We start from the raw sequence: 23376 nt of genomic DNA, 5'->3' as shown, positions 1-23376 counted from the left end.
GGCACACATGCGCCAAATAAACATGTGCTTACATGTTGAAACTTGTGATAGAAACGGACAGAACTTTCCGGTAGACTCCACACACACACACACACACACACCTTTTTTTCTCCACTCCAAATCTACAAATTCTCACTACTTATCCCCTCATTGTTATCAAAGAGTCCTACCCAAAGTTGGTAATCACGAAAGTAGGTAATGGAGACATGGTGGTTCATTATATATTCTCTCTACTGTTCTGTAAGTTTGGAAATTTCAGAATAAAGGGCTCAAAAATGTATTGCCTATTTACCCTCTGCTAGGATTTATACTGAAAAAGTTGTAAAATCAATCCCAGTTCTCTAGGAATAGATGATTTAGGACATGAATGCTGATAACGATGGATATAGAGGAAATTCACCAGACTCAGTGAACATAGGATGAATGAATGTAGAGAGTAAAACTGAGGCCATTTTTGCAATGCATTCATTTCATCATGGTATCTCCTTTGTCTGGTTTCTACTGACCTCTTTCAAACTTTGAACACTTTCCCTTCCCCGTCTGTCATCTGAGAATCACCAAGTCCTGCCAGCTTTCCCTGTAGTTCCTGTCAGGGTCCTCTCGTCCTCCTTCCACAACCACTTGCCATTTTATGCCTAACTTGCTGCAAAGACATCTCACTTGTAATCTTTACTCTCTGGTCTCACTTGACTTACAGATTCATACTTCCTACAAAAGAAATGATCATTCCTCTACTTTAGAAACACGTGGTGCACTCTTGTATTTCCAACACAGCCATTCCACCTACTCGGGCCATTTCTCTTAGCAATCTTTTGGTCACTTCAGCCATACAGTGAGCTGTCTATCTTTGCTCAGACTTCTGTACCATCTTCCACTTCCACCAATCTTATATTTATTTATTATAAACACTCATACAGTAATTTATTATACTTCCTCCATAGGTGCCCTGTTATGACCATTACACTTTGCTCTGAGTCACTTCAGTGTTTGAGTGTCATCTAAACCATCTGGCCTTTGTGGGAATAAGTGACCCCATGGCTCTTAACCCTGGCTGCACATTAGAATTGCTGGAGGAAGTTTTTTAAAAAGTCTGACCAGGCCAATTAAATCAGAACCTCTGGTAATGAAACATAGACATTAGAGAAAAAAAAATTTTTTTTTTAAATCAGTTACTGGTATTTTAAAAATGTCCCAGGTGATTCTAACATACAGAAGGGTCGAGAACAACTCATCTAAATACTACGAGGTTTCGCGATTTGTAAAATACTATCCATTTATTTGGTCACCAGCTATGGGTGACTGTTCCAGTGGCAGGAAACTGGCATGTGCTGGCACATTTTATTAGGTTCATACCGTGTTTCCAAAGAAATTTAGACTTTAGGTAATATTTTTAAATTGGGAAGTTTATCATAAACAGTGGAATACCCAGTCTGGGGGGGAAAAAAAGGAAAATCTGGTGAGACAGGCTGAATTCCAGCAAGGCAACACTTGGGTGGGACTGAATGAACTACAGTTACCCCTTTAAGACTGAGGAGCTCCTGTGTGCTGCAGTCCTCCACACTCCCTACAGCTCCTGCACAGAACTGAGTGCTAATCACCACCGGCTGTATCATTTATAAAGTAGTTCATGTTGCTGTTTTAATATAGAGAACAATTTCTTTGATATGCTATCACTGTTGAAGTAGAAAATGTTTCCATGACTCAAATGTCCAGGCATCCAGGCCAGTTTATTTATTTATGTTATCTGACTGACTCTGTAGTAATTTGAGCCTGTAGCCCCAGTACATGGCAAGCACTGTGTTAGAAGCTAGGGAAACAGAAGAGTGAGGAAGTCACACTTTATTGGGGAATGCAGACATATTAAAAGGTATTAAAAAAAAAAGAAAAAAGAAAAAAGAAAAGGAAAAAGGTCATGGAAAAAAGAGAACAATGCTTGTTAGAATCAGGAAAGGTAGCTTTTGAGTCTAGAAAGATAAGAGAGTTTTTCCAAGCAGAAAGGCAAGGAAGCCATTTTAGGCCAACAAAATAGTGATCCCAATATGAGCATGTGAGCACAATATGAGCCCACAGAGTGATCAGAAAACCACACATGGGGCACTGGGGAAAGGTGTGGCGCTAAAACTGTGGAGTAGGTTTGAGATAGGGGAAGTTGGCTTCCCTGGTCTTTTCATGTTGTCTTCTAAGATAGTTGGTAAGACAGTACAAGTCTTTAATTAAAGAGTAATGTGATCACATTTCTATTTCTATCATCAGGAAGATAATTACAATAGCAACGTGGAAATTAACTGGGAGGCTAAGGTGAGTGACTGTGGGGACTGAACAATGGATGTAGCAACAAGATAGAGGAGACAGATTTCAGAGATGTTGAAGAGGTATAACTGGCAGGGCTTGGAAACATGTGGAAAAAGAAGAGAAACAATTAAGGATGTTTTGATTTATCATGTGAAAAAAACCCAGAAAATATTTTAGTTGTTAAAGAAAAATTTAAAATAATGATTTATCAGTGACATGATTCAATGTTAAAGTGTCACAATATTTAACTTCAAGCTATAAGATGAATTGCATGCTGTTTTTTCCCCCTTTATTTTGGTCTTATAAATAAATAGGCTTATAATTTAGGATTATAAGTGCATACCTGATTCTGCTGAAATTAGGGGATGAGCTCCAAATTTTACTATAGTCTGGTGGAGTTTAGTCATGTTTAGCAGCTGTGTGACTTGTGGAACATCTGCTGTTAATTGGCAGCTTCGTGGGATAATGTCCGCAGGTTCATCTGCTGGAAAGGGAACACCAAATCCCATTGGAAGTAAAGACAAACATTCAATGCAGAAATGTAAACCATTTCTGCCAAGTGGACATGTCTTATAAATGAGACCAACTGAAATAAATCATTTTGGAATATGACTTTGGATGAGTTCTTCAACCTTCACTCAACCTTACATCCTCTGTTTTCTCATCTGTAAAATGAACATGATAATTTTACTGCTTAATTTCTAGGATTGTAGAAAGGATTAAATGAGATAGAGTATATGACATATGGAGTAGTTTCAGAGTCTTGTGCATAAGTCAGAGCATTCACTGGAAACACTGAGTCTTTGTTTTTCAATACTAGAGCATACCATGAGAGAAGTGCTAGTCAGGTGTGCTTCAGTGAAGACTTCTGGGAGCATACTGGCTCATTTACATAAGATCAATAAGTACAATGGCGGTATTGAATGAGCACTACAGCATTTTATGAGTAAGTTAAAATTTTCACTTTTTATTTTGAAATCATTTTAAATCTGAGGAAAAGTTATAAAAACTGCACAGAGTTTCTCTGTGCCCTTGACCCAGCTTCTCCTACTGTTAACTTATCTTTGAAGTCTTTCAAAAAAAAATTATTATAATTAATATAGTATTTTTACTATAATTTGTATTTCTAATGAGATTTTATATCATTCACATATATTTATATAGATGTTTAAATTTTACTTTTAGTAAATTTTCTTTTCTGTTCATATTCTTGATCTATTTTACTACCAGGACACTTTTTCTCATTTATTTGTATGATCTCTCTCTCTCTTTTTTTTTTAAGCAAGAAAGAGAGAGGGACAGACAGGGACAGACAGACAAGAAGGGAGTGAGATGTGAGATGAGAAGTATCAACTCATAGTTGCAGCACCATAGTTGTTTATTTATTGCCTTCCCATATGTGCCTTGACCAGGGGGAGGGGGCTCCAGCTGAACCTGTGACCCCTTACTCAAGCCAGTGATCTTTGGGCTCAAGCCAGTGACCATGGGGTCACGTCTATGATCCCACACTCAATCCAGCAACCCTACGTTCAAGCCAGATGAGCCCATGCTCAAGCCAGGGACTTCAGAGTTTGGAATCTGAGTCTTCATCATCCCAAGTCGATGCTCTGTCTTATCCACTGTGCCACCACTTGGTCAGGCTTGTATGACCTCTTTAATGGCAGATAATCAGCTTTGCTGTATGTAGCAAGTAGGAATTAAGTTAGTATTAGCACTCTAAAGAACAATTTATGAAACATATATGAAAAGCCTTAAAAATGCACATGCCACTTTATTAAGTAATTTCACTTCATGAAGCCATCCTAAAGTAAAAAAAATAAAAAACTCAAAGATCTATTAAATAGGTGTTTATAATTTCTGAAAAATAAAGACCTTGAATTTCCCATAAAGAGCTGTAAGAAACCATTCATGAAGATGGATCAATAATATGAGACATATTCAAGATAAAAAGTTAAATGAAAATAATATATATAACACTCTATCTCAACTGTATAAAATCAATAAAGTATATGAATGGCAAAAAAAACAAGGAAATATACCAAAATATAAAATAACTTTTGGTGGCTAGCTTAAGCATAGGCTTTATTTTCTTATAAAGCTTTATAAAAATCTTAGAATATAGTGGAAACATTTGTTTGTATATATATGTGAAATGTGAGTAGTAACAAAAATTCAACCAATCATCCCTCAAAAAAAATCTTATGAAAGTGTAAACTCTAACCATGTTTATACACGCAAGCTAAATTTTACAGAAATGTGGTCAACATGCAAATCAGATTTTACATTAAATGGCTCAATTTTCCCGTATTGCCTTCCCCTTCTATGTATTATATCTATTTTCTCTTTGCATCCAGAACTGTTTCACTACTTATCAGATTATTATTTGAGGAAAACTCTGGGCAGTGTTAAACATTCAATAAAATAAGAAATAAAGAGCAGACTTGCCTTTTCTATTCCTGCTTCTTCTGTTGTTTTTCTTTTAAAGAAGGAAACATGTGAAATATTTCTTGTGTTCTATCAAAAGGAAAGAAGGAAACAGGGCTGTGTGTTTCCAGAAAGATGATTGGGGAGACCTGAAGATGGCAGCGGAGTAGGCAGATGCACAGAATTCCAGCTCACACCACTGAACTGGATTATAAATTTATTTATGAACAATCAGTGTGAAAAACCAAATCTGGACTACAAGAACAGCTTTCAAAAATCAAGGAGCAAAGAAGAAGCCACAACAAACCTGGTAAGGAGTGCCTGAATCTTCCCCTGCTTACAGGAATGGGGTGGGGTGGGGGGTGGAGGGAGGTGAGGCTGGGCTCTCACTCCAAGGAAAAGAGCCATAAATACTGCTCACAGCCACTTGCCTAGCGACCAGGGAGCGAGGTGTGCTGAAAGGGCCCACTTGTCTTCCAAAAAGAAAGCAGAAAGAGAGAGACAGATGGTGAGGGGGAGAGGAATATAGGTGGTGACATAAAAAGCTGACTCATTCAGTGCTGGAGGCAGCCATAACTGGGGGAGGAGCTGATCCTTCCACAAAGCAAAATACAAAAGTCCTTCCAGGTCATAGAGATACAGACATCTCTCCAGCTCCAATCAGCAAACAAGACACAGCTGAAAACAAGAAGTGGGGAGGAGGGGCAGTAACTCAGGTCTCCATGGAGATCTGAGATACACCTCCCCCTACTGAAGCTGAGAAAGCAACCGCCCCCAGAGAGATTAACTGGCAGAAGAGGACTTCAGAGCCTCAGGTCACACCCACCGCATTCCTGGATACCATTTCAAATAAGCCCCCTGCTGAGATCAGCAAACAAGACAATCACCTGTTAAGAAAACAAACAAATCAAGACTTCAAAGTGGCCCAAATCCTAAAGTGGATTACAAATAATAGCTGATGCCAACCCAAGAATACTTAGAAACAACACAAGGGAAAACTAGACACAGACAACACCAAGCCTAGACTCAACCAGCTCTACAAAGAAAACACCCAGACACCCAGGCACAATGAGAAGACAAAAAAGTGCAATCCAAATGAAACTACTTCAGGAGATGAACTGAGTGATATGGAAATAATCAAACTTTCGGATGCGGAGTTTAAAATAATGATTGTAAGTATGCTTAGGGATCTTAGAACAACAATGGATGGCCATCACGAACACCTAAATAAAGAAATAGCAAGTATAAAAAAGGATATTGAAATATTAAAAAAGAATCAGTCGGAGATGACAAATAAAATATCAGGAATGAAGACTACAATGGAAGGAATTAAAAACAGGATGGATGGAGCTGAGGATCGAATCAGTGAGTTGGAGGACAACTGGAATGAAGGCATGAAAGCAGAGAAGAAAAAAGAAAAGAGAATCAAAAAGTCTGAGGAAACTCTTAGAGAGCTCTGTGACAACATAAAGAGAAATAACATCCGCATTATAGGGATTCCTGAAGAAGAAGAGAAAGAACAAGGGATAGAGGCTTTATTCAATCATATCATAGCTGAAAACTTCCCTAAATTAATGCAGGAGAAACTCTCACAAATTCAAGAAGCACAGAGAACTCCATTAAAAAGAAACCCAAAGAAACCTACACCAAGACACATCATAATTAAAATACCAAAGCTAAGTGAAAAAAAGAAAATACTGAAAGCTGTAAGAGAAAAAAAGGCTATCACCTACAAAGGAGCCCACATAAGGATGACATCAGACTTCTCAACAGAAACACTTGAAGCCAGAAGGGAATGGCAAGAAATATGTAAAGTAATGCAGAACAAGAACCTACAACCAAGACTACTTTATCCTGCAAGGTTATCATTTAAAATTGAAGGAGAAATAAAAAGTTTCCCAGACAAAAAAAAAAAAAAACTCAAGGAATTCATTACAACCAAACCAATGCTGCAGGAAATGTTAAGGGGCATGGTGTAAACAGATCAAAGTGGGAAAAGAATATAGCAAAAGAGGAATACAGCTTTAAAGAATAAAATGGCGGCCCTGGCCGGTTGGCTCAGCGGTAGAGCATCGGCATGGCGTGCGGGGGACCCGGGTTCAATTCCCGGCCAGGGCACATAGGAGAAGCGTCCATTTGCTTCTCCACCCCCCTCCCTCCTTCCTCTCTGTTTCTCTCTTCCCCTCCCGCAGCCAAGGCTCCATTGGAGCAAAGATGGCCCGGGCACTGGGGATGGCTCCTTGGCCTCTGCCCCAGGCGCTAGAGTGGCTCTGGTCGCGGCAGAGCGACGCCCCAGAGGGGCAGAGCATCATCCCCTGGTGGGCAGAGTGTCACCCCTGGCGGGCGTGCCGGGTGGATCCCGGTCGGGCGCATGCGGGAGTCTGTCTGACTGTCTCTCCCCGTTTCCAGCTTCAGAACGGAAAAAAAAAAAAAAGAATAAAATGGCAATAAACAACTACATGTCTATAATAACCTTAAATGTAAATGGATTAAATGATCCAATCAAAAGACATAGGGTAGCTACATGGATAAGAAAACAGGACCCGTACATATGCTGTCTACAAGAGACCCACCTTAAAACAAAAGATGCACATAGGTTGAAGGTAAAAGGATGGAAAAAAAACATTTCATGTAAATGGAAATGAAAAAAAAGCTGGGGTAGCAATACTTATACCAGACAAAATGGACTTTAATTTTTATTTATTTATTTATTTATTTATTTATTTATTTATTTTAGAGAGGAGAGGGAGAGACACACAGAGAGAGAGGAGAGACAGAGAGAGAGAGAAGGGGGGAGGAGCTGGAAGCATCAACTCCCATATGTGCCCTGACCAGGCAAGCCCAGGGTTTCGAACCGGCGACCTCAGCATTTCCAGGTCGATGCTTTATGCACTGCGCCACCACAGGTCAGGCAAAAATGGACTTTAAAACAAAGAATAAAGTAAGAGATAAAGAAGGCCACTACATAATGATAAAGGGAGTAATCCAACAGGAAGATATAACTATTATAAATATCTATGCACCTAATATAGGAGCACCTAAATATATAAAACAGACTTTGATGAATTTAAAGGGTGAGATCAACAGCAATACTATAATAGTAGGGGATTTCAATACCCCTCTAACATCACTAGATAGATCCTCAGGAAAAAAATTAACAAAGAAACAGCAGACTTAAAGGACACACTAGATCAACTCAATTTAATAGATATCTACAGAACCTTTCACCCTAAAGCAGCAGAATATACATTCTTTTCAAGTGCTCATGGTACATTCTCTAGGATAGACCACATGTTAGGGCACAAAAGTGGTCTCAACAAATTTAAGAAGATTGAAATCATATCAAACACTTTCTCTGATCACAACGGCATGAAACTAGAAATCAACCACAACAGAAAAGCTCAAAAATTCTCAAACGCATGGAAACTAAATAGCAGGTTGTTAAATAACTAATGGATTAAGAATGAGATCAAAGAAGAAATAAAAAAATTCCTAGAAATGAATGATAATGAGCGTACAACAACTCAAAATTTATGGGACACAGCAAAAGCAGTACTGAGAGGGAGGTTCATAGCACTACAGGCACACTTTAAGAAGCTAGAAAAAGCTCAAATAAACAACTTAACCCTGCATCTAAAAGAATTAGAAAAAGAACAGCAAGTAAAGCCTAAATGTAGTAGAAGGAAGGAAATAATAAAGCTCAGAGCAGAAATAAATGACATAGAGACTAAAGAAACAATACAAAGGATCAATGAAACTAGGAGCTGGTTTTTTGAAAAGGTAAACAAGATTGATAAACCTTTAACTAGACTCACCAAGAAAAAGAGAGAGAGGACTCACATAAATAAAATTAGCAATAAGAGGGGAGAAATAACAACTGACACAACAGAAATACAAAGGATTGTAAGAAAATACTATGAAGAACTGTATGCCAAACAAGTAGACAACCTAGATGAAATGGAGAAATTCCTTGAAACATACAATCTTCCAAAAATCAGTCTGGAAGAATCAGAAAACCTAAACAGACCGAGTACATCAAATGAGATCAAAACAGTCATCAAAAATCTACCAACAAAGAAAAGTCCTGGGCCAGATGGCTTCACAAGTGAATTCTACCAATTATTCAAATAAGAACTAACTCCTATCCTTCTCAAGCTATTTCAAAAAGTTCAAGAGGAAGGAAGACTTCCAAGCTCCTTTTATGAGGCGAGCATAATTCTGATTCCAAAACCAGGCAAAGACAACACAAAGAAAGAAAATTATAGGCCAATATCTCTGATGAATATAGATGCTAAAATCCTCAACAAAATATCAGCAAACCGGATCCAACAATATATGGAAAAATCATACACCATGATCAAGTGGGATTTATTCTGGGGAGGCAAGGCTGGTAAAATATTCACAAATCAAGCAATGTGATTCATCACATAAATGAAAGGAAGGAGAAAAACCACATGATAATTTCAATAGATGCAGAAAAAGCATTTGATAAAATCCAGCACCCATTTATGATCAAAACTCTCAGCAAAGTGGGAATACAGGGAACATACCTCAACATGATAAAAGCCATCTATGAGAAACCCACAGCCAACATCATACTCAATGGGCAAAAATTAAAAGCAATCCCCTTAAGATCAGGAACAAGGCAGGGGTGCCCCCTTTCACCACTCTTATTCAACAGAGTCCTGGAAGTCCTAGCCACAGCAATCAGACAAGAAGAAGAAATAAAAGGCATTCAAGTTGGAAAAGAAGTAAAGCTATCATTATTTTCAGATGATATGATATTGTATATAGAAAATCCTAAAGTCTCAGTCAAAAAACTACTGGACCTGATAAATGACTTCAACAAGGTGGCAGGATATAAAATTAATACTCAGAAATCAAAGGCATTTTTATACACCAACAATGAACAGTCAGAAAGAGAAATTAAGGAAACAATCCCCTTCACTATTACAACCAAAAAAATAAAGTACCTAGGAATACATTTAACCAAGGACACTAAAGACTTGTACTCAGAAAATTATAAAACATTGATAAAAGAAATCAAGGAAGATACAAACAAGTGGAAGCATATACCATGCTCATGGTTAGGAAGAGTAAACATCATTAAAATGTCTATATTACCCAAAGTAATTTATAAATTCAATGCAATACCAATTAAAATACCAATGACATACTTTAAAGATATAGATCACATATTCCAAAAATTTATATGGAACCAAAAGATAACACGAATAACCTCAGCAATCTTAAAAAAGAAGAATAAAGTGGGAGGTATCACACTTCCTGATATCAAGCTATACTACAAGGCCATTGTACTCAAAACAGCCTGGTACTGGCATAAGAACAGGCATATAGATCAATGGAATAGAATGGAGAATCAAGAAATAAACCCACAGCTCTATGGACAACTGATATTTGACAAAGGAGGTAAGGAAATACAATGGAGTAAAGACAGCCTCTTCAACAAATGGTGTTGGGAAAATTGTACAGCTACCTGCAAAAAAATGAAACTACACCACCAACTAACACCATTCACAAAAATAAACTCAAAATGGATAAAAGACTTAAATGTAAGGCGTGAAACCATAATCATCTTAGAAGAAAACATAGGCAGTAAGCTCTCTGACATCTCTCGCAGCGATATATTTGCTGATTTGTCTCCACAGGCAAGTGAAATAAAAGACAGGATAAACAAATGGGAGTATACCAAACTAAAAAGCTTTTGCACAGCCAAAGACAATAAGAACAGAATAAAAATACAAACTACACAATGGGAGAACATATTTGACATTGCGTCTGATAAGGGGCTAATAACCAAAATTTATAAAGAACTTGTAAATCTCAACACCAGAAAGACAAACAATCCAATCAAAAAATGGGCAAAAGAAATGAATAGACACTTCTCCAAAGAGGATATACAGATGGCCCATAGGCATATGAAAAAATGCTCAACATCATTAATCATTAGAGAAATGCAAATTAAAACCACAATGAGATATCACCTCACACCGGTTAGAATGGCGTTCATCAATAAAACAACACAGAATAAGTGCTGGCGAGGGTGTGGAGAAAAGGGAACCCTCCTGCATTGCTGGTGGGAATACAGACTGGTGTAGCCTCTGTGGAAAACAGTACAAAGATTCCTCAAATAATTGAAAATCGAACTGCCTTTTGACCCAGCCATCCCACTTTTAGGAATATACCCCAAGGACACCATAGAACGGTTCCAGAAGGAGAAATGCACCCCCATGTTTGTGGCAGCATTGTTCACAATAGCAAAGATCTTGAAACAGCCCAAGTGTCCATCAGAGGACGAGTGGATTAAAAAGCTTTGGTACATATATACTATGGAATACTACTCAGCCATAAGAAATGATGACATTGGATTATTTACAATAACAGGGATGGACCTTGATAACAATATATGGAGTGAAATAAGTAAATCAGAAAAAAACTAAGAACTATATGAACCCATGCATAGATGGGACATAAAAATGAGACTCAGAAACATGGACGAGAATGTGATGGTAAAAGGGAGTGGGGTGAAGGGGTCGGGAGGGGGCAAGGAAGGAGAGGTAGGGAGTGGGGGGAGGGTAGGGGCACAAAGAAAACCAGATGAAGGTGATGGAGGACGTGAGTGAAGGGTATGCAGCATAATTAAAGGTCAAAATAATCTGGAGATGTTTTCTCGGAACATATGTACCCTGATTTATCAATGTCACTGCACTAAAATTAATAAAAATAAGATTAAAAAAATAAGAAATAAAGAAAATAACTACAGGTTCATTATTTCAAAATAAAGACTAATCTTTAAGACTATTTAATTTAGCAACTACTGACTCTCAAAGTTTCTCTGATGCTCTGTGGAAGAATACATGGAAAGGACCTATAGTTCTGATTTTTGTGAAACCAAACTATGAAGAAGCTTCATGACAAGGTAGTTGGATAGTCTGATAGACCTAAATGGAAGTTATTTCATCTCTCCACCGTCTACCTCAGCACTAATCACCTCCACCATGTTTAATTACTAGGTTATTTTATATTATATAGATATATAGATATAGATATATAGATATTTTTACCATTTACAACTTAATTTAAAAATAAGAATTCTGAAAAGAGCATACACAGATTCTACAACAAAAATTAAACAGTGCTACACTGTGAATCAGTAGAGGGTGTGGTTTGTCTTCATTCATTCATTTACTCATTTTATCTTTGAGCAAAGACTTACTGAATCTCTACTATGTGTCAAGCACTTATCTAGTGGCTGGGAAACTAGTGGTTACTCTGTCCTGGCCTTCTTGAAGCTTATCCCTAGCAAAGAATATGAAACTATTTAAATATAAATAACTATTTAATTAGAATTTTGTTAAGTTCTCTGAAAAGGTTCAAGATGTTATGAAAGAAGTAATGCAGAAATCTACCATAGGGTGTCACTGAAAGTCTCTCATAAACAGACATTTAACCTGAGTCATAAAGGATGAGCAGGAAATGGCTTGGGGAAATGGGGTGGGAGTGATCATTCAGATGAAGGGAACAGAGCATCTGAAGATTCTGAAGGCAAAGAACTCTGGTGCATTGTAGGAACTGAAAGAAAGACAATTCTGCCAAAGCGTTGCTAGCGTGAAAGAAAATGGTGGGATCATCCAAATGATATATTTAGTATTGTATCTGGTCAAAGGGGATGCTCAATAAATGGTCAGGGACAAAACTCCCTTAATAACGGCTGATCTAGATAAAATGCAGCTGCCAAGTCTTCCACGTTTCTTCTTTAGTTGTGCTTTGTTCAGCCACATCCTGCAAAGCAGTACCCCATACACATTTTATTTGGACGTCACATCTTTCTCCCCAGATGGCAAATAACAAATCAAGCTGGCAGTCAGATGCTGAAGGACCAGGACTGCTCTGCTTTGTTCTTTCAGACAAGTTTTATCTTCTGGAATAGACTGTGTATAGAAACATGCAGACTGCTTGATTAATGTCTGAAAAATGACATAGTTGAATTTAAACTGTTTTTGTTAAAATACTTCAGAGTTTGACAAATCTGAAAGACCATAATGTTGGCTGGAATGGTCAGCTCAGAATGGCAAAATGGTACACGAAGGAGAAGGCTATGAGAAAGTTACAGATTTGCTCACGGAGGATCCAAACATAACTGGATGGTGGTGGCTTTTTGGATGTCCGGTTCCAAGTATGAGCTGGTGTATTAATAGGATGTTTGAGTTATGTCGTAACCCTGTTTGCCATAAAGTCACTGTAAAATGAACCATTTGTAGATGTTCATATCTTTGATGAGAATCTTAGCTAGTTTTAAAAATTGTCATCAATTTTAATACACAGATATGATACCTTACGCATGAGAAATCATCATACTCACTTTTGGGGGGAGGAGAATGCCTTGTAAAATAAGGAGATTTATAAATGTTTTGGTCATGGCTTCTTCTAATTCATATAGTTTAAATAAGAACTAATTTTATGATAGTTTACTCATCCAGACTCAGTTATATTCATCTTATTTACATGAAATAGCCTGAAGTGCCTTGCACAGTGCCTTATTTATATAAAATCCACCTCTCTGAAACACCAGTGAAAGACAAGCAGAAAACATTACAGTCTCTAACTGCCAAACATTTATCTTAGTTTGTTTGGCCTGTAATAACTGAATACGGGAGACTGAGTGGCTAATAAACAATAGAAATTCATTTCTCTCAGTTCTAGAGGCTGAGATGGCACCAGCAGATTCAGAATGGTATCTGGTGAGGGGCCCTCTTCCTGGTTTAGAGATGGCCATCTTACTGCTATACCCTCACATAGCCCAAGGAGCTCCCTGGGGAACTAACCCTGTTCATGAGGGCTCCACACACACACGACCTGCTCACTGAAGAAAGCCTTTCTTGTATACCACCACTTTGGGGATTAGGTGGGTGTCAACATAAGAATGTTAGGGGGATACAAACATTTATGTTATAACAATATTCAGAAAAAGTCTGTTTATTTTTTGTTCATTCATTCATTTGCCATATAACTATTAGATTTTATCTAGGCCTGGCATGGATTCAGATCCCAGCCTTCATGAGCTTTACTATATAATGAAGAAAGACATTGCTATGCAGAATTCTGTAGGAGGTGAAAGCACAGGCTCCGGAGCAGGTGTCCTGGGCTCACACCTGGCTCTACCGCTTCTTAGCTGTGTGACTTTGGCATAGCACACAGCACATAGCACATGGCATACCTTGTTGTGTCCTATTCTCCTTATCTGTAAAACGTGAATATAAAAATGCTTACCTTATAGGGCTATTGTGACAATTAAATAAGTTAATGTATATAAGGGGCTAAGAATAGTGCCTATTACAGAGCAAGTGTTATATGTGTTCATTATTAATAATAAACAAATATTGATGTAAAATATTTCATTATAATGTTGACAAAACCACCATATTTTAGTATATGCTTTTTATAATAAAAGGTTTTGATGTTTAGAGGGTGAAATAAGGCTGATTACCTGTAATACTTGGCTGTCCTGAATGAATCATAACCTTAGAGTTTTTCTAAAACTGATTTATTGAGGAGAAATTCATATATTTTTTTAAATAAATTTTTATTAATGTTAATGGGATGACATTATTAAATCAGGGTACATATATTCAAAGAAAACATGTCTAGGTTATCTTGTCATTAAATTATGTTGCATACCCCTCGCCCAGAGTCAGATTGTCCTCTGTCACCCTCTATCTAGTTTACTCTGTGCCCCTCCACCTCCCCCTAACTCTCTCCCTCCCTCCCTCCTGTGTCCTCCCTCCCCCCACCCCTGGTAACCACCACACTCTTGTCCATGTCTCTTAGTCTCATTTTTATGTTCCACCAATGTATGGAATCATGTAGTTCTTGTTTTTTTCTGATTTACTTATTTCACTTCGTATAATGTTATCAAGATCCCACCATTTTGCTGTAAATGATCTGATGTCATCATTTCTTATGGCTGAGTAGTATTCCATAATGTATATGTGCCACATCTTCTTTATCCAGTCTTCTATTGAAGGGCTTTTTGGTTGTTTCCATGTCTTGGCTACTGTGAACAGTGCTGCAATGAACATGGGGCTACATGTGTCTTTATGTATCAATGTTTCTGAGGTTTTGGGGTATATACCCAGTAGAGGGATTGCTGGGTCATAAGGTAGTTCTATTTGCAGCTTTTTGAGGAACCACCATACTTTCCTCCATAATGGTTGTACTACTTTACAGTTCCACCAACAATGGATGAGAGTTCCCTTTTCTCCGCAGCCTCTCCAACATTTGCTATTACCCATCTTGTTGATAATAGCTAATCTAACAGGGGTGAGGTGGTATCTCATTGTAGTTTTGATTTGCATTTCTCTAATAACTAATGAAGCTGAGCATCTTTTCATATATCTGTTGGCCATTTGTATCTCTTCTTGGGAGAAGTGTCTGTTCATGTCCTCTTCCCATTTTTTTATTGGATTGTTTGTTTGTTGTTGAGTTTTATGAGTTCTTTGTAAATTTTGGATATTAGGCCCTTATCTGAGCTGTTGTTTGAAAATATCATTTCCCATTTAGTTGGCTGTCTGTTTATTTTGATATCAGTTTCTCTTGCTGAGCAAAAACTTTTTATTCTGATGTAGTCCCATTCATTTATCTTTGCCTTCACTTCTCTTGCCATTGGAGTCAGGTTCATAAAATGTTCTTTAAAACCCAGGTCCATGATTTTAGTACCTATGTCTTCTTCTATGTACTTTATTGTTTCAGGTCTTATATTTAGGTCTTTGATCCATTTTGAATTAATTTTAGTACACGGGGACAGGCTGTAGTCGAGTTTCATTCTTTTGCATGTGGCTTTCCAGTTTTCCTAACACCATTTGTTGAAGAGGCTTTCTTTGTGGAGAAATTCATATTAACATAAAATTAAACATTTAAAGCGAGTGATTTAGTGGCATTTAACAAATTTACAATGGTGTGTAACCTCTACATAGTTCCAAATTGTTTCCATTGCTCCAAAGTACAATCTGTACCCATTAACCAGTTCTTCCATTCCCTCCAGCCCAGGCCCTGACAACCACAAGTTTTCATTCTCTCTCTACAGATCTATCTATTCTGATGTTTCATATCAATGGGATCACACCATATGTGCCCTTTTGTGTCTGTGTGTACATACCACATTTTGTTTATTCATTCATTTCTTGATGAACATTTGAGCTGTTTCCACATTTTGGCTTTTATGAGTGATGCTGTTATAAACATGCATGTACATGTATCTGTTTTACATTCTTCTAGTTATATACCTAAAATTGAAATTGCAGGGTCATGGTAATTCTATGTTTATGGTTTTAGGAATAACTGAAATGTTTTGTACAGCAGGTGAACCATTCTGTGTTCCCATTAGCAACGTGCAAGTGTTCCAGTTTCTCCAAACCCTTGCTGACATTTATTTTCCATTAAAAATCATTATAGCCTGACCAGGCAGTGGCACAGTACATAGAGTATTGGCCTGGGATGAAGAAACCCCAGGTTCAAAACCCCAGGGTTGCTGGCTTGAGCATGGGCTCACCAGCTTGAGTATAGGGTCAATGGCTTGAGTGTGGGATCACAGACATGACTCCATGGTCGCTGGCTTCAGCTCAAAGGTTGCTGGCTTGAAGCCCAGGTTGCTGGCTTGAGCAAGGGGTCACTGGCTTAGCAGTAGCCCCCTGGTCAAGGCACAGATGAGAAAGCAATCAATGAACAACTAAGGTGACACAATGAAGAACTGATGCTTCTCATCTCGTTCCCTTCCTGTCTGTCTTTCCCTCTCTCTGTCTCACTAAAAATAAATAAATAAATAAAAATTATTATAGTCATCCTGTTGAGTGTAAAGTGGTATCTCATTGTGGTTTTAATTTGCATTTCCCTAATGACTAATGATAATAAGCATCTTTTCATGTTTGCAGCTACTTTTGTATCTTCTTTAGGGAAATGTTTACTCAAGTGCTTTGATCATATATTTTTTTTTTTGAGAGAGAGAAAATCAGAGAAGGACAGACAGAAAGGGAGAGAGATGAGAAGCATCAACTCATAGTTGCAGCACCTTAGTTGTTCATTGATTGCTTCTCATATGTGCCTTGACTGGGAGACTCCAGTTGAGTTAGTGACCCCTTGCTCATGCCACAACCATAGGGTCATATCTATAATTTCACACTCAAGCTGGTGAGCCACACTCCAGCCGGATGAGCCCACGCTCAAGCTGGTGACCTTGGGGTTTCAAACATGGGTCCTTGGTGTACCAGGCTGACACTCTATCCACTGTGCCACTGCCTGGTCAGGCCCTTTGACCATTTTCTAATTGGGTTTTGAGTCCTTTTGTTCAGTTGTATGAGTCCTTTACATATTCCAGATATCAGATTATAACAGAATATACACTCTGTATATGTAGAACCAGAATATATATCCTATCTTGCAAATAGTTTTTCCCATTTTGTTGTCTTTTCAATTTCATAGCCTTCTTTTATACACAAAAGTTTTAAGTTTTGATGTCCATTTATCTATTTAAAAAATTTTTTTGCTGTGCTTTTGGTGTCATATTTAGGAATCTTTGGCCAGATTCAGGTCTATTTTCTTCCTATTAGCTCTTATACAGGGATGGGCAAATGGAGATTTACAGTTGTGAATACATGAAACACACAGATTATTCTTGTTTTATTATTTAATAACTAGTGTATTATTTGTATAACAACTGTAAACCTAGTTTTTCCCACCTCTGTATTTAGATCACTGATCCATTTTGAGTTAACTTTTTATATTTGGTGTGAGATATGGGTCCAACCTCATTCTTGTGCATGTGGACATCCAATTGTCCCAGAACCATTACTGAAGAGATTGTTCTCTCCCCATTGACTGTTCCTTGCACCCCTGTCAAAATCAGATGTATAAGTCATTTCTGGTCTCAATTCTATTCCCTTGGGCTATATGTCTATTCTACCCGTACCAAACTGTTTTGACTACTGTAACTCTGAGGTAAGTTTTGAATTCTGAAAGTGTTAATACTTCAGTTTGTTCTTTTGTCAAGATTATTTTTGGCCATCTCCTTGAAATTCCATATGAATCTGAGGATCAATATTTCCATTTCTTTTAAAAAAAGGCTATTGAAATTTTGAGAGAGATTGTATTGAATCTTTAGATCTCTTTGGATAATACTGACATCTTAACAAAAGTAAGTCTTGCAATCCATGAACACAAAATGTCTTTCCATTTATTTCAGTTAACTTTAATTTCTTTTAGCAATGCTTTATAGTTTTCAGTGAAAAGTCTTTTACCTGCTCGGTTAAATTTATTTCTAGATATTTAATTATTTTGGATGCTGTTCTAAGTGGAATTGTTATTCTTAGAATTTTTAATATGTGAAGTTCTGATAAATATTTTATAATATTTAATGATAAAATTGATATTTTAATTAAATAATTACAAGTCTTGATATATAGATATTCATGACCCATACTTGACAATGCTGAGACAGTCCCCTTGCTTGCTCTGCAGTGGTTTGCTAGGCAAGGCTATTTTGTGTTCAACTCCCCTACAAGGAGTAGGAATGCAGCTTTAAACTGATGAGATTTGGGTCTGATGTGCACTCTCCTGACCTGGAGATAAAGAGAGAGGTAGGAAAACACCCAACAATGTTAATTATGAAAAATGCTAAACCATTCCAGTTACTGAGAAAGGTAAATTTGTGTACTACTTACTGTTGGGAAGGGACAGTCAGTCAGAGGCTTGGCCTCATGTTCTACCTCTGTGACCTCAACACAAGATGCCTCATAACTAATGGGCCTGATTTTCCTCATATGCATAATTAAGATATTGGATTAGATGACCTCTGAAACCTTTCTTTGCTCAATGAGTCTGTTAAGGCAAGACATCAGTGATTCTATTTTTTTCTGTGGCCTTTGAAGGGATAATTTTCTTCACATTGCTTGACACTCAATAAAGGTTTATTGAACACAGAGAGTGAATGAATAAATAATTGAGTGAACAATTAGCCAATCCTTACTTTATTAATTCATCAAACAGGTTACCAGTGCCAGGTCATGCGGGAGAGATAAAAATGTGGAGACCCAACCTATGACCTCGGGATCTCAGTCTGAAATCATACCTTTAATTATTCTCTTCTTGCATCTCTAAGCATAGAATATACACTTCCCAGTACTGATAATTTAGAAAGAACACTGAGACCTGTAAAATCCTCATTGGCATAGCATATAGCCATTCTCAATGGATAATTGCTTGCTCTTTCTTGTCTTCTCTTTTCTCTCCTCTTTCTTTTACCTATCTACATTGTATTCTGTTTTTTTTTCTTCAAAAAATGCAGAAAGAAACAAGTTAGTCAGTAATTCAGTCATGCAAATACCTAAAAATACCACTCTATGTTCCATTAGGAACCATAAAGTAATAAATAAAATTAAATCAGCCTGCTTTGCTACTTGTCCAGCAGATCATTCCTCTAGGAAAGAGAAAAACTAGTTAATTGTTGTATTAAGATTTCAGTGATTCACTTTCTATTAGATCCACGGAACAGAAAATGGAAAAGGAGTGGGGCAATGTTTAGGTGAGTTTAAGAGGTTCTAGAGTAGGATAGTGAAAATCTAAATAAGGCCAGGACAACACAATATTGAGCTCAAGCAAACATTTAATACAATATTTACTTATTGAATCCCAGAATGGAATGTAAGATACAGATTAAAAAGTCCCCTGTTTAAAAGTCTCAAAACTATGACTGACTAGACTGTTTTTGCAGAAGAAAACAACCCTTCCTTCACTAAGAAAGACAGAGATATCTATTATTTATTGTAATATCTATACTCTAAACATGGTCTTCTTCCACAACATCTTTTGTATCTTTCCTTTATTTCCCTACCCTTCTATGTTCCCACGAGAGTAGTAATTAGGAGCATACACTCAAGTCCTATTATTGCCAGTGTTCAAACCCTGCCTCTACTTCTTAACTGCATGACACTGGGTACAATATCTGACTTCTTTGTGCCTCAGTGTCCCTATTTGTAAAATGAGGGTAATAGTAACAACCACCTCATAGGGTTGTTATGAGGATTTAATTAAGTCCATATATATTAAGTGTTTACAACAGACAGTGCTGCTATCATCATCATCACCACTACTGCTATCACTTCTGTTGCCAACCTCCTTGACCAGGGACACTCAATGTGCCCCATACTATGTTATCCTTTACCCTCTTTTAGCTAATTGTCTTCAGAATGAACTCCTGTACCATTAACTTTTCTACTGTCTATAATTACACAGTGAACTCTGAGGATAGCACTTTGCCCTACATCTCTGTTACCCCAAGTATGCAGCCTAGTAATGCAATATTACGTTATATCATACCTTTTCCCCCTGCCATGTACCACAAAGAACTCCCTGCTCCTTTAACACATCAGATCCACTCATGATGTCGTATCGTTAAACACATACACTCTTTTCCTCTGCCCGAAATACTCCCTTTTCTCATTGTTCACTTTCATAACTTGGGAAATTATTTCACAATGCAGTTTCAAAGGCTTATTTCTCTATGCTGGTATAGACCAAACAAAAGTATAAACAAATATTGATCCATGAACTCATTTCTACTGGCCTGTAGTAAAAAATGTCAGCCTTTATTCTGACATTAGGACATTCCCTGTGTGTGTTTATGCATGTGTGTGTTTAAACATCCTTTCATTTAATGAAACAATGAAAATAATTGTAGTTTTAATGCTTTAATTTGGCAAATTCAAATGGCAACCTTTGTCGGTGCTCAAGTTTTTAACCGATCTGAAAAATCAAGTGCTCACTGAGTGGTTCTCTCAGGCAGGGCGCTGGTGCTCCAAACTCTCCTCTTAGCGCCTGTTAAGTACCCGCACCAGGTACTGTGAGCCGCACACACACACAGATTTCCCTGCGAGACCCCGAGCTTCTTGAAGCCGAGGCTGTGTGCATTCCAGCTCCTGATGTATAGAGACAGATAAATGTGTAGCACCTGCACACTGTGTTACAGTTTGTCTTTTCATATATATTTTTGTATTTGATTAGATCTTCACAAGAACTTTATATTATAGTAATGTTGGAGGAAACAAAGTTCAGACATGTTCAGAACACACACAAAAACACAAAGTTTGTACATGATCACAGCAATGGACTATGGAAACAGTAATCCATATCTTTAGGCTCTATAGTTTCAATTCAGTTTAATTAATACATTTAATCAGTTTAATTTATTGATAATTTAAACCAAGATGACTTGTTTGACACACATACTTTCACTAGGAATAATAACAGGATTTCTCTAACCCAGGAACAATTATTATCCTCATTTTACCAATGAGGAGAGTGAAGCATAGAGATAGGGCAAGTACTCTACAACAGTGGTCTCCAACCTTTTTTGGGCCACAGACCAGTTTAAAGTCAGAAAATATTTTCATGGACCGGCCTTTAGGGTGGGACGGATAAATGTATCATGTGACCGAGACAAGTGTCAAGAGTGAGTCTTAGACAGATGTAACAGAGGGAATCTGGTCATTTTTTAAAAATAAAACATCGTTCAGACTTAAATATCAATATAAATAAAATGGAAATAATGTAAGTTATTTATTCTTTCTCTGCGGACTGGTACCAAATGGTCCACGGACTGGTACTGGTCCGCGGCCCGGGGGTTAGGGACCACTGCTCTACAAGGTTAAGTCCCTATAGCTAACTGAGGAACATGAGGTTCTCCTTCCTAATGCCCTGCACCACAGTACGCTCCCCAAGTCTATTCAGAACATTCTATGTCATCTGAGATGCCACATTTATAAGGCTTTTTTTAGGCCTTCTAAAAACCTGAAAGAAATTACACCAATGCTTGTCCTTGGAATCTTTTAGATTATCCTTTAACTTTAAAAAATTAATTATAAAACAAAATGCATGTATATTGTTCAAAAATTAAGAGTATTAGGAAATTATGAGAAAAAAACATCATACCATTGTTCCCCAACTGCCACCTCTGACTTCATCCCACAATGCAGAAGAAACTATTTTCAAGCCTTTCACCTACATCTTCTAAATCTTCTAATATTTACATCTATATTTATAAATAGGAGCCTTATTAATATTTCTGCACTTAACAGTTTTAAATAATATCTCTGATATCCCATTTTGGATAAAAGAGGATTTAGCACTGTTAAACCAGCACCCTGCCTTCCTTCCCTCACTACATCCTACAAATAAGATTTTTCATAATTTTTGGAAAAGGTATTAGTGTTTTACATTATTAAAATTATGTATAAAGTAGTGACACTACACACCTACTGGAATGGCAAAAATCCAAAACACTGACAATACCAAATGCAGGCAAGGCTGTGGAGCAACAGGAGCCCTCACTCCTTGATGGCGGGAGTGCAGGATGGTGCAGTCACTGTGGAAAACACTTTGGCAGTTTCTTATGGAACTAAACACACTCTTACCATATGAACTGGCAACTGTGCTCCTTGGTATTTACCCAAATGAGTTGAAATTTTATGTCCACATGAAAATCTGCACAAGAATGTTTTCTAGCAGCTTCATTCATAATTGACAAAGCTTGGAAGCAACCAATATGCCCTTCAATAGATGACTGGATAAATAAACTGTGGTACAGCCAGACAATGGAGTAAAATAAAATGAGCTCTAAAGCCAAAAAAAAGATATGCAGGAACCTTAAATGCATATTACTAAGTTAAAGAAGTCAATCTGAAGGCTACATGATGCGTGATTCCACATACATGACATTCTGAAAAAGGCAAAACGGTAGAGACGTAAAAAGATCAATGGTTGCAGACAGTAACTGGGGGGGACAGATGAATAATTAGAACTCATACTTTTAGGGCAGTGAAACTATTCTGTATGATACTATCACAGTGGACACAGGTAATTATTCATTTGAAGTGCTAACGTAAACCATGGACTCTGGGTGATAATGCTGTTTTCATGTATGCTCATTAATGGTAATGAAGGACCAGTCTAGTGTGGGTGGTCATAGCTGGGTGATTATGCATGTGTGAGGAAAAGGAACATTTGAAACTCTAAGTACTTTCCTCTCAATTTTGCTGTGAATCTAGAACTTCTCTAAAAAATAGTCTATGAAAGAAAATGTTGTATACATCTGAGCCATACGATATATTATGATTACAATTCCTTTATTATACAACTTTTTGTTTTCCTTGGAGTTGATCACTGCTTTGTCATGAAGTTTCTACATTCTTAACAATAATTCTTCCCAAACTCCTCCTTAGCACTGTAAAATCACAACTGATTTTATTTTCTGTGTTCAAACACATCATGTTCTATCAGATACATTGTTTTCCTAAAGACTTTCCCCATGAAAGCTCCATTTTCCTGCTAAAATCTGGACTATTCTCTAAATGTGCTGCACAAGTGTGTGCCATTCTTTTAATTCCTTTCAGCATAATTCTGGAAATTCCCTTCGCTTTTCTCCTGAATGAAATCTTGATTTTTGGACCCTGTATATGCCCTCTTCTTAATTTTCTCCTGAATTTTTGTGGAGAATATCTTCCAGATATTTTCTGAGAAAGGATATAAATAATTCAATTTTTTACAACTTGCATGTCTGCATATATGTTTATCCCTTTTTATTTAAAAAAATTT

At 37.3% G+C, this 23376-nt stretch overlaps 1 protein-coding gene across 11 annotated transcripts in view; it reads right to left on the bottom strand.

Moving 5' to 3' along the window:
• The window catches only part of CFAP20DC (CFAP20 domain containing), a 361344-nt gene that overhangs the window by 190136 nt on the left and 147832 nt on the right, over positions 1-23376 (bottom strand). For 8 of the 11 annotated variants that reach the window (XM_066245008.1, XM_066245006.1, XM_066245013.1 and 5 more), the window contains one exon: positions 2636-2776. The exons of 1 other annotated variant lie outside the window; for it this stretch is intronic. In XM_066245008.1, coding sequence (XP_066101105.1) covers positions 2636-2776 — 141 coding nt within the window. The remainder of the gene's footprint in view (positions 1-2635; positions 2777-23376) is intronic. 2 more of the 11 variants (XM_066245007.1, XM_066245017.1) reach the window with 1 other exon arrangement.

This window comes from Saccopteryx bilineata, chromosome 10 (assembly GCF_036850765.1).
Source record: "Saccopteryx bilineata isolate mSacBil1 chromosome 10, mSacBil1_pri_phased_curated, whole genome shotgun sequence".
NCBI classification, from domain to species: Eukaryota; Metazoa; Chordata; class Mammalia; order Chiroptera; family Emballonuridae; genus Saccopteryx; species Saccopteryx bilineata.
This window is presented reverse-complemented; position numbering and strand designations above follow the sequence as displayed.